We start from the raw sequence: 11,032 nt of genomic DNA on the forward strand, positions 1-11,032 counted from the left end.
ACACACATTCATTTTGTTGGGGCCTGATTGGTTTCTGCCTCCTGGACATGAAGTGGTGACTAATTCCTCCTTTTCATTCGAGAACATTCACAGTTTACTTCCAGCAGCTTGTTGAAAGTAAACTGTCTGCTGAAGCTGCAGCTTCCTCTGCAAAGAGAAACAAATGAAAGCTCAAATTCCTTTTCAGTTTCTCACATCGAGCTATTCCTGTTTCAGCTGCAGTCTGTAACCAGGTGATCAGGTTTTCTGAATGACAAACAGTGACTGGCTCTATGTAGCAGCTCAAAAACTTTATTTATAGGCCTGGCTTCATAAGCAAATGATGCAATTTGCAAGCGCCGACTGTGTTTCCATTTATATCCTGCTGGATTAATCATTTTCCCAAACGCTGTTCTCATTTCTCACAATGTGAAAGTTACAATTCAGTTCTAAAACGGCTAAATATTCATTTCACTCTCAAATAAAACGGAGAAAAGAAGCCAATCTTTGGAACCAACATCTTTTTTCAAAATGAACTAATCTTAGAAATAGTTGATTGACAACAAAATGGCTTTTTGCTTGTATGTAAATAAAAAAAATATTGATTTTACTGATTTGAAAAGCTTGCTGATATAACATTCTGACATATAACCTGAATCAAACTTCTAGTTTTCTCCTGAATCCATCAGAAATGTATTTAAGTCAGACTTTCTGTGATTAGCAGATAAAAATGAGCTTTAAAAAATCAACTTAAGTTAAAAAGTCTGATGAGTGATAAGTCACTTCCTTTGACACATTAATACTTCATTAGACTCTGAGACACTCCAACTTACGAGTACGAAATAAACATTACAAACCCAAAAGTCAAACTTAAAGATGCATAAAAACAGAGACAAAGGCAGATTACAAGTAAAGAGTGGAGAACAGAGCAGGTTTTAGTTTCCTCTTAGAGAACCAATAAAATCTAACATGTTCTGAAGTTTTTTCAGATGAGCAACGTGACTTTAGAAAGTGGAGTTGTGACGGCTGTCAGAGTTCAGAAGAGGAGGAGCCAGCTGATGGTCGGAGCTTCTGCCTGCCGTCGGTGCTTCGAACAGATGGACTAAACCTGCAGCCAGGCTGTTCCTCTCCAACACTTCGGCCACATTTCAAGGTGAGAAAGCTCTTTTTTCTTTTTGCTCAGTTTTCAGGATGTCTTTCCCCTGCTGAAGGCTTTGAGGTACCTGGTATGCAGCTGCTCCTCTCAGGTCTCCACTTGTGGAGAAGCAGCATGGAGGCAGATTAAAGGCTGATACCACCCCTTCCCCCCCAAAGCCCCACCACCTGGTGCTTATCTGGATTCTTTTGTGCTGAGGTAAAAAGTAATTTGGCCAGAAGCAGCGGCCAACACAAACTGAGCTGCACAAAGCTGCAGTTGGTAGATTTCACTGGATCAGTTCAGTTCTTCCTTCCTGCTGCAGGAACACACTTCAGTTTCTTGTTAACTGGTGGCTCTTCATTGTGTTGAGAATGTGGCACATTTTTCTATCGCGGTTGGGTGTAACTGATAGTTCCTCCTTTTCACTGAGGTGACAAAAAAGCTGACAGAAACGGGCACGACAACATGAAGCACATTCAGCATTCAGCTTTTACTTTCAACATTTGCAATTTGTGAATCCCCCGCTGTTGTTTTATGTTCGCTGAGTTAGTGTTGCAGGGTTCAGTTCAGGAACTGGAGCTGGTGGCAGGTATTAAAAACTGGACTCACCTGGTCAGACATTCAGACACTCTCAGCCTCTTTTACTGAATTACTTTCACCAACAGCTCGAGTTGTGTGTCAGTGATGCAACGCTGACGGATCAGTTGGTGGCTGTGGCTGGACGTCACAGTGATTGAGAAACAAACGGCTGGGTGGTGGAAATAAAAAAAAAAAGGAAGAATGATGAACATTTTTCTCTCTGGCTGCTCGGTCAAACTCTTTATCTCTGCGTTTACGTTTGAAATGAAATTTTAGTTTTATTTAGATAAAGATGAACAATGAACAAAGACTGAAAACAGAAACAAGCTGTTTAGTTCAACGTTTACAAATATGAACCTTTAAAGCTGAAAGATTTATGTTATGCAGAAACGTTTTATTTTTCGATGCAGATGTTGGTGGAGACCAAACCAGGAGAGAAAAGGAGCTCATGATGTTGCTCCATATTTTCCTGTTTACATGAGATTTTTGTGTATCAATTTAGATTATGAAATTTTAATGTTTTGTCTGAAAGGGCAGATTTATTTGAAGCCAACTGAAGCAGACAGTTTTGAATGATTAACACAAATGCTGCTGTCGGAGTTTATGTGCAGCAACTCTGCTTCTTCTTTCTTCTTCATTTCACACATTTCCTTGCCTGAACATGTTGGATTAACTGTCTTTCTACCTATCTTTACTCTGCTGCCCCCAAGTGGCACAAAAAATCATGGTTGGTCAAAATGACATTTATTTGGATGAAATCAGTTAAACTTGTAACACCAGTCAAATAAAGTGAGATCAGATGTAATGAACTTTTTAGGAAACAGTTTGTAAGCAACTTCAACTTCCTGCTGCCAAACAAGCTGAAAGGTCCCTCAGAAGTTTTTCTTCCGTCTGTCTGCAGATGAGCGTCCAGGACAGCAGCACGTCGGCCTCCCAGACGGAGGCAGAGATGGAGGAAGAAAGAGAGAGTCCGACCCACAGCCTGTCCAACCTCTCCTCGCTGTGCGCCGTCATTCGCATCAAGCAGAAGTACCAGGCCATCAGGAAGCGGCGGCAGGAGATGGCGTTGGTGCTGGAAGGAGCCAGGTCCATTGCAGGAGTTCCGGCACGCACCAGCCCCAAAATCTTCACCTTTGACGGGCTCACCCCCTCCAGCTTCGTCGCCCTGTCGTCCTCCGTCCCTCAGAAGAAGAAGAGGAGGAGGAAGAGGAAGGTGTTGTTCCCCAACGGAAGCCGGCGCTCGGCCCCCCCGAGACAGGAGCGCAGCCGGGCCAAATACTGCCTGTACCTGCTCTGCGCCATCGTCTTCCTGCAGGTGAGGCCTCCTCTCCGGCTCTCAGCCGGAATAAGGAAAGATTCAGAGGAAATGGGTTCAATTCGGGCTTCAGCTCCAACAGACTGACGCAGAAATCCAAATTCAGTGTCATCGATGTGGAGTCTGAACGGTAAAGAAGAGATGGATACATTTAATGGGTCTGTCTCCTCCTCCTCATCTCTTATCTTCAGTGTGTAGATTTTATGTTTCGTGTCTGAAACTGATCGGATTCCTCCTCGAACCAGAGCTTCCAGTTCCAGGTTCTGGTCTTTTCTGCATCGTTTTGAAGATCTGTCCCTTTTCTGTTTCCAGGTGTACAACGCCATCGAGAACCTGGACGACCACGTGCTCCGGTACGACCTGGAGGGGCTGGAGAAGACGCTGAGGCGGGAAGTGTTTGGGCAGCCCAGAGCTGTGGAGGGTCTGCTGTCCCACCTGAAGGACTACCTGTCCACTTACGTCCACAACAAGCCCCTGGTGGTCTCCCTACACGGCCCCAGCGGCGTTGGCAAGAGCCACATCGGACGCCTCCTGGCCGGACACTTCCGCTCAGTGGTGGGCGAGCCGTTGGTGCTGCAGTACTACGTCCTCCATCACTGCCCCCAGGAGGCCGACGCCCTGCAGTGTGCCCGCAAACTCTCCAGTCTCATCTCGGTGATGGTGGAACGGGCCGAGGAGGAGGAGAAGATCCCGCTCTTCATCTTCGACGAGGTCGAGCACATGCACGACGAGATCCTCAACGCCCTGTGGCAGCTGGTGGCCTCCAAACAGTCCAACGAATACCTGAACGCCATCTACCTGTTCCTGAGCAACCTGGGCCACGCCCACATCACCAAGCACATGCTACACAACTCCTCCAGTGTTTCCATGACGATTCAGAGCAATCAGGCAAAAGAGCTGACTCAGATTTTATACAACGACCTGAAGAAGTTCCACCGGCTGTGGACGGAGGCGGACATCTTACCTCTGGGCCTTTTGGAGAAAGACCATGTGACAGAGTGCTTCCTGGACGAAATGACTCGAGAGGGGTTCTACCCGGATCGCACCAACATCGAGCGTCTGGTGGGGGAGATTGAATATTACCCCGCTGTGGGGGGGCACCAATATTCCCAAACGGGCTGCAAGCAAGTGGTGGCCAAGGTCAACATGCTGTGAAGTTCTCTGCAGGCAACGTTTGGTGCTTAGCTCCGAAAACCACGAAGAAGGAGCGAGGCCTCCAAACTTGGAACTTGGACCTGAAGTGCCCAAAAAAAAAAAAGGACTGTGAGGATGCTCGGCTGCAGAGAGTGAAGTCGGCCCATGGACGTTCATCTGAAGGACCGAGGGACGGATGTCCTCACTTCCTGTCCGCCGCTCGGGGCAGAAGGTTTTAGCTTTATGTGTTCAGGTTTAGACTTTTTATGTCTTCTGAGAATTCTGCTTCCACCAACACAGTGAAGGTAAATGAATTTTTATAGACGGCAACAACTTCATGACCTCCTGAGGATGAATCCTGGCTCATCCTTATTGACGTGACCTACTGACCTTCGATCAGGGAAAAACTTTTAAATGTTTTCCAGCTTTTTCTGTTCAGCAACTGAGATTTAATTCACCTTTAAAAGTTTAAAGTGGAGGCAGAAATCTCGTAGACGGATATTTTAAAAACTCAAGACAACAAACTAAATCATTTCCATGTTAAGACAACGAAACTTGGAGAGAGTAGAAGTCTGTTTTGGGTTCAGATGAACTGACAGTTTGTGTTTCTTAGTTACTGAACTGGCAGCTCGACAGTGAAGGACAGTTTTTATTTGGTGGAAACAGAAAAAGGACATTAGAGGACGAGTTGAACCTGACATTCATTCATTCATTCAATCATGACGGGAAGTTCAGATATTTGATTTGTACATTTTTAGGGCATTTAGAAGAAGTCCTGCCATAATGTGAAGGCAGCGTGGCTTTTATCAATCTGTAAAGTTTGAATCAGCAGCTTAGTGTCAGAGCTGGTGACACAATTTTTTTTTTTCTTTCTTGATACAAAAAAAATCTGAAAATGAACTGCAAGTCAACTGCGCTGGAATTAAGTTTGATTTATTACTAATGAAGTTCAAAGTAACTGCCTCAAAATTATAGAAACAAGGCCGTGACCTTTAATACTGCCACTGGATTAATAGAGAACCTGGACCGGCTTTTTGACCACATGGAGGTGTGCACCTTTCAGATTGGATAAGACTTGAGCTTTAATTTGGCCTTTTTCTCTTTGATTAAAGAATTCCAACATCCAGACAGTTTAATTTTACTTTTTTATTAGAATTTCTTTAGTTAACATTGGAAAAAAATGAGGTACTGTGTCTAACTGACAAAGAAAAATGAGCTTTATGACGGTGACATGATGGGAAACAGTTTGATGTGTGATGACAAAAGAAAAAGAGAAACAGGACACAGCAGCTTCTTAAGTTGAGGAAACAGCTGCCCATCGAGTTCAGGCAGAAACGCTGCGTTATCTACGACTCGCTGCAGATGCAGAACATCCTCCGTTCTGTTTGTGACTCTGCGCCACCACCGATAGATGAAAACAACGGTGTAGAAATGCAAAACTAACTACGCAGGCTAACCAGAAGATTCCACCACATTGATTTCACCTACAGGACACAGAGGGGTCAAAGGTCATGGAGGAGCATCTGCATGCAACTGACTCTCATTGTTCCCATAAAAGCAACTTTAAATATCCTTCATTCAGTGGCTGTAGATTTCAAGTGTTTGCCTCCAAACTGCACTCATAATTCAGTCCTATGTTCGTGAAATGTGCCGCACCAAAACGTTTTTTATGGATTCAGGTCCATAAAGTTCAACACAAAAAGAGAAAACAGACACTCAGCACTTTGACCAAACAAACCTTTCGGCTCAGCATCCAGGTTTCATCCTCACATGCTTTTGTTCGTTTGTTTTTTGTTTTTTTTATATATTCATTCCTGTTTTTTTTTTCTCTCGGGCCGAGCAGGAACACCAGAACGCACAAAGCTTTAATGAGCTACACAGCTACACCGACGACTACAGGGAAATAAATAGTGTCACCTCCGTAACCATAGAAACGGCAATAATGCACAACTAGGCACCCGCCATCTTCGGGACCTTCACGGCTCCTCTCAGGGGAGTTAAAGCAGGAAGCTGAGACTCAACTACGGCTGTCAGAAATGCTCAGGAGACGTGACAACGGGGGGGTGGGGGGGGAGCTACATGACGTGGTGGGGTGAGTGATGTGTGTGTGTGTGTGTGTGCGAGGGAAGGGAGAGCAGGGGAGTGTGTTATGTCATGTGATTCTGGGCTTTTGTTCTTTGTTGGTGGCTCTGAGGTCTCTTCCTCTACGCCTCCACCTCGAAGCCCATCCCGACTTTGTGTCCGCCGGCGTTGAAGTTCTTCCCGTCGATCAGAGCTGAGAGAGTGACCTTCACACCTGCAGACACACAACGTGGGTTTTGTATCTATAAATACAACACGTGTTTTTAAAGAGCGAGGAAGATTTTTTCTTTTTTCCCCCCCTTTCCCTGGTTCACAAACGTGTTTGGTTTCCCTCCATTGACCTGACTGATGATGACAGTTTGATTTCAGTTCAGTTTCATTAAATCAATGTGACATGAACCCAGAAGAGTAAAAAAAAAAAATAATAATTTACCTCTTAAAGATTTAAATTTATTGCTACAGAAATAATGTTCCTCAACTCATGAGTCAAAAATTTAATAACTAAAATTAATTAATTAATTCATTAATTAATTCCCAACGACTTCACCTGTGGTTCTATTTTCATACCTGGCCTGAGGCTCTGGGTGTAGCCGACTCCGATCAGACTGGCGTTGTTGACTTTGGCCTGCGGGCAGAAATGGGAGAAAGAAGAGAGTCAGCTTGGGAGCAGAGAACTTCAGAGCTGAAGACCTGCAGCGGCAGCACTCACAGACACGGAGGCATCTTTATCCAGCTTGTATTTGGCGGCGATGCCGAAGCGGGTGTTGTTGCTGCCGGCGGTCCAGGCCAGAGTCACCGCTGTCTCCAGCTCGTCGTTCACCTTCTGGTAGATGGAGCCGCCGAACTCGGTCCCGTCGTTACTGAGAGAGAAAAAGTTTCAGGGATGGACTGACGGGAGCGAGAGCAAGTTAATGAGAACCAACTCAAACGGTGGACGTCACTCACACGTTGGTGTGCAGCTGGAAGTCTCCGGCCCTGTATCCCAGGGCGAAGTTGTTCTGGGCCAGTTTGGACTTGGCCGTGTCGAAGGCCATCTGGTATCCGGCCAGCCAGCCCTCATATCCCAACACGGCGGTGGCGTGAATGATGGGGCCCTCGAAGTCCACGTCACAGCCCAAGTTCACATAGTCACGCTTGTAGCCCGTCTTCAGCTTCCCGCTCTTCTTACTGAAAAACAATCATGCAGATAAAACTTGATTATCTGTAAGTAATGTAATACTCAGAAGAGGACAAGGTTCTGCGAGCTTAACGTGTTTAAAAGCAACAGGAGACATTTAACCGCAGATAATTATAGAACGCAGAGAGACGGGAAGGAAAAACAGGTTACCTCCGTGCTCACTTTCTACTGATTACATGAGATCGTGTGATGGAAGTCCCACAATGAAACACAAACATGGCCTCACCCCGTGTTCGGTACAAAAGACGTGTCCAAGGCCACCTTCAGTCCTTGAGCCAGCTGTGGGGGGGGTGAGCACAGTAAGACACTTAGACAACACATTCATCAGCGTGAAACAGTTAAAACACACACAGACACACACCTGGTCCTCCACAGTGACTTCAGTGCCCAGCGTGTTGTCTGTGTTCCACTTCTGGTTGAAGCTCAGGCCCAGTTCCTTCATCTTGTATTTGGTCTCCAGACTCCCTGAGGCCTTTCCTGTATCTGTGTTACTGGAGCCAGATGTGTTGAACTCCTGATGGGGGGGGGCCAGTGTGTGTGTTAGACCACAACATGAACTTATAGACAGAGTCCAACTGAATGGAGAGCAGGGCAGATTGTTCATCAAAACAAAAAAAGTAAATCATGTGACTAAAGTCTCCAAAATGAGAATCAAACAATTCGAGAGCGATGTGACAAAAAATGGAGACAAATAACATCCACGTTAATGCTGAAACACCAAAACAACGTCAGTGGGTGACGTGAAAAGACAGGATGAAAAAAATCAAATGATGATGATGAATCATGATGTGTTTTGGGCGGCTCGGACGTCGATCTTACCATCTACATGAGAGTGCGAGCGGTCCGGGACAGAAGGCAGCAGCATGGAGACAGAGCAGGGGTTAGGAAAGGCAGGGAGACAGACAGAGAGGCCGCTAACGCTAACACGCCCGCAGGCCTGTCATGTTTCTACGAAACAGCTTGAGCCAAAGCACGTTTTGATCACCGGCGATCCACCCACAGACCTCAGAGCTTCAGTTTACAGCAGGAGAGCGGTTATTGCAAATACAAAGGAAGTGAAGTGTGGCATAACGTGTGCAGCGATTACGTGATGGTGAGAGTCTGCAGCAGGAAAACCAGGGGAGATGGACTCTGCAGGAAGCAGCAGGAGCATGACAATGAAAAGAAAAAAACAAGAAGAAAGAAGCAAAGTCCTCACCACTCCACTCTGAGATTTGGTCTTGAGGTCCAGCTTCACCACACCAAAGCCTGGTGGATTTCAAAAGACACTGTCAACAGATCATCATAGAAGCAGCAGCTGCTGATGGATTCATCTAATTACTGCAGCTCTACAGCCGTTTCTTTAACCCTCTGAAGACCAATGAAGCATAAAATCATCCAAATGTCATGTCAGCGTTGTTTTATATGAAAGTCTCAGTCCTGTGCAGTTGGTCTGCGTTTACTGTGTTGACAGAATAAAGACAGATACATACTGTCTGTTTCAGGAATTTAAGCAGTCACCTTTTAGGGCTAAAAATCATACTCACCATATCCTTTGCTGAATATATCCTTGGCAGCCTTGCCCAGGTCCGAGTATGAAGGAGGGACAGCCATCGTGCTGCAGAAGATAAAGTCAGAATGGATTACTTCAATTTGTTGTTCTTCATGTCACTGAAAAGAATTAAATGATAATAAATCAACAGCAGAGTGAGCCATCTTCGATGTAAGGCTTTTCCGCCTTTTCAAAATCAAGACAAAGTAACCGATTGCCTTCTGGTGGTCAAACAGGAGCTGGTCTATAAATGCCAACAGTTAAATATTAAATTCATGAATTTTCACATCAGATTTTTCTGTCAGTACCTCCTAGGTTCATAATAGAGTTTGAATCCAGATTATACGTAAGCATAACAAAAACAGCCTCATGCAGTGTTGCTGTATTTATTTCTTTATGATTTTGTTATTTAAATTCATTTTCACTAAAATTATGGGTCCAGTTTGTGATATTTCCAAAGTAAGGTGATACCAGCTTTGTTTAACAGACGCACATTTACACATTTTCATTATTATCAATAGTATCAATTGTTCTGGTTCAAGATAATGGTGACATGGCGTTAGCACCTAATTCCACTCCTGGAGGGAAGTGAAATCTTCTTAGATCTGCAAACACCCTGACATTACCATGAGTGAGACATCCATCATGTTGCACTACAAGAAAGGCAGTGAGCTGAAAAATAAAGTCTGTGTGGCTTCATTAAAGAAACAGCAGCCATATGCTGCAGCAGGAGAGCCTGAATCTGGAAGGAGGCTGCCAGGACATCCAAGAGGTCAGGAGAGAAATGTTCCCTGATCAGCTGCACAGACACATCTGTAGGTGTCCCTGCAGCAGAACAAAAGGCTCTTCTGTCCCTGTGGTCCATAAAGATGAAGGGTGTGGGGCCAAGAACCTGCTCCCAGATCCGGATCAGGCCCCGATGGGACAAATCCACAATGACATCACTGATGCTGCTCATCTGGATTAGCACCGTTTGTCCCCAAATGTCTGGTGCTGGACGTGTTTCTGTGCCGGGACAAAGGGACAGCAGATGGACCGGCCAAAGAGGTGTGGGGAGGGGTAACATTCGGCTAGCTAGGTGGCTAACTAGCTGCAGGGACGAGAGCAGGAGACAGACACCGACTAGTTACTGATCACAGCACCGTCCCTCAGTCTGTCCGCCCAAGCCGGTCCCGAACCGGGCCAACGAAGAGGCTAAATGAGCTCCAGCTGTGAGACCCGCACCGGGACACAGGAAGGCTCAGACTGCGGGATTAAACGGAGCGTTAGCAGGCTGAGCATCCTTACATAACAGCTACACCTGCACGGGCTAGCTCTGCGGCTAACCTTGACGAAATGCTACAAAAGGCTCCGTGTGGATGAACCGGCACCATGTTAGTTAGTTTGGGGGGAGGGGGGGGTCATTCTTCTTACCGGTGCAGAAGGTGTTTGTAGAGGGAGGGGAAAGACTGCAGAGCCCGGAGTGTCCCTGGTGCGGTGCTGCTCCGTGGGATGACAGCTAGCTTAGCTTAGCTCCGGTTAGCTCCGACTGTGACGGGGGCACAATGAAGGAGACAGATGGAGCATGCGCAGTGCCGGCGAGAAACGCGAACAAAGAGTGCACGCGAGAACAAGAGCTCAACCGCCCCCCCCCCCCAAGAAAACCAAATTTATTTAACAGATAATAAATACAGATCCACAATAAGAGATAGTAGAAAGTCTATTATAAATGATTTATATAAACATAACCTGTGTACAGTGCAGTATATTATAGACTGCATATAAAGTAGACAAACGAATGTAACATAAATAAGGTATAGAAAATATGCTATTTATCTTCCGTGTTGTTATGTAAATTTAGAGGGTATAAAAGTGTGTTGTGAAGGGTGTGGCTTTAATAAAACAAATAAAAGATAGAATTTGTGAATAGGTACATAAGGATAGACTGTATAATGGTGTTTTCTATATATTTAAACTTGATTATATGTAAAATATGAAGTGTATCCTATTTTTATGTTTAAGTATATAATTATAAGTTATTGCAGTGCAAACAAACAGCGCCCCCTACAGATCAACTTTCCTATTTAAAGTGGACGGAAGAGTTTTAAAGTCTCGGTC

General features: G+C 45.3%; 2 protein-coding genes across 3 annotated transcripts; one reads left to right on the forward strand and one right to left on the reverse strand.

Annotated features, from left to right (window-relative positions):
* Positions 1-968: 968 nt before the first annotated feature.
* On the forward strand, positions 969-4,297 carry tor4aa (torsin family 4, member Aa). Its single transcript, XM_029515103.1, has 3 exons — positions 969-1,132; positions 2,598-3,011; positions 3,324-4,297. Exons 2-3 carry the CDS (start codon positions 2,598-2,600, stop codon positions 4,164-4,166), a joined length of 1,257 nt encoding a protein of 418 aa, XP_029370963.1. The 5' UTR covers positions 969-1,132; the 3' UTR covers positions 4,167-4,297.
* A 1,598-nt stretch (positions 4,298-5,895) lies between these two features.
* Positions 5,896-10,616, reverse strand: LOC115051613 (voltage-dependent anion-selective channel protein 2). Of its 2 annotated transcripts, XM_029515106.1 has the most exons (10): positions 10,349-10,616; positions 8,931-9,001; positions 8,603-8,652; positions 8,224-8,226; positions 7,766-7,918; positions 7,631-7,683; positions 7,173-7,394; positions 6,937-7,087; positions 6,795-6,852; positions 5,896-6,441 (listed from the first exon to the last, which is right to left on the reverse strand). In XM_029515106.1, the coding sequence occupies exons 2-10, from the start codon at positions 8,995-8,997 to the stop codon at positions 6,350-6,352; spliced, it is 849 nt and encodes a 282-aa protein (XP_029370966.1). In that variant the 5' UTR covers positions 8,998-9,001; positions 10,349-10,616; the 3' UTR covers positions 5,896-6,349. The 2 variants fall into 2 exon arrangements, with proteins under 2 accessions (XP_029370966.1, XP_029370965.1); XM_029515105.1 differs by lacking the exon at positions 8,224-8,226 and having other exon boundaries at positions 10,349-10,587.
* Between the last annotated feature and the right edge of the window lie 416 nt (positions 10,617-11,032).

This window comes from Echeneis naucrates, chromosome 12 (assembly GCF_900963305.1).
Source record: "Echeneis naucrates chromosome 12, fEcheNa1.1, whole genome shotgun sequence".
In the NCBI taxonomy this organism is placed as follows: Eukaryota; Metazoa; Chordata; class Actinopteri; order Carangiformes; family Echeneidae; genus Echeneis; species Echeneis naucrates.

Coding starts and splice junctions, on each gene's coding strand:
- tor4aa (XM_029515103.1), top strand. CDS start 2,598: ATGAGCGTCCAGGACAGCAGCACGTCGGCCTCCCAGACGGAGGCAGAG. Junction 3,012..3,323: donor GCGCCATCGTCTTCCTGCAG/GTGAGGCCTCCT, acceptor TTCTGTTTCCAG/GTGTACAACGCCATCGAGAA.
- LOC115051613 (XM_029515106.1), bottom strand. CDS start 8,997: ATGGCTGTCCCTCCTTCATACTCGGACCTGGGCAAGGCTGCCAAGGAT. Junction 7,684..7,765: donor AAGTCACTGTGGAGGACCAG/GTGTGTGTCTGT, acceptor CCCCCCCCACAG/CTGGCTCAAGGACTGAAGGT. Junction 7,088..7,172: donor TTCCAGCTGCACACCAACGT/GTGAGTGACGTC, acceptor TTTCTCTCTCAG/TAACGACGGGACCGAGTTCG.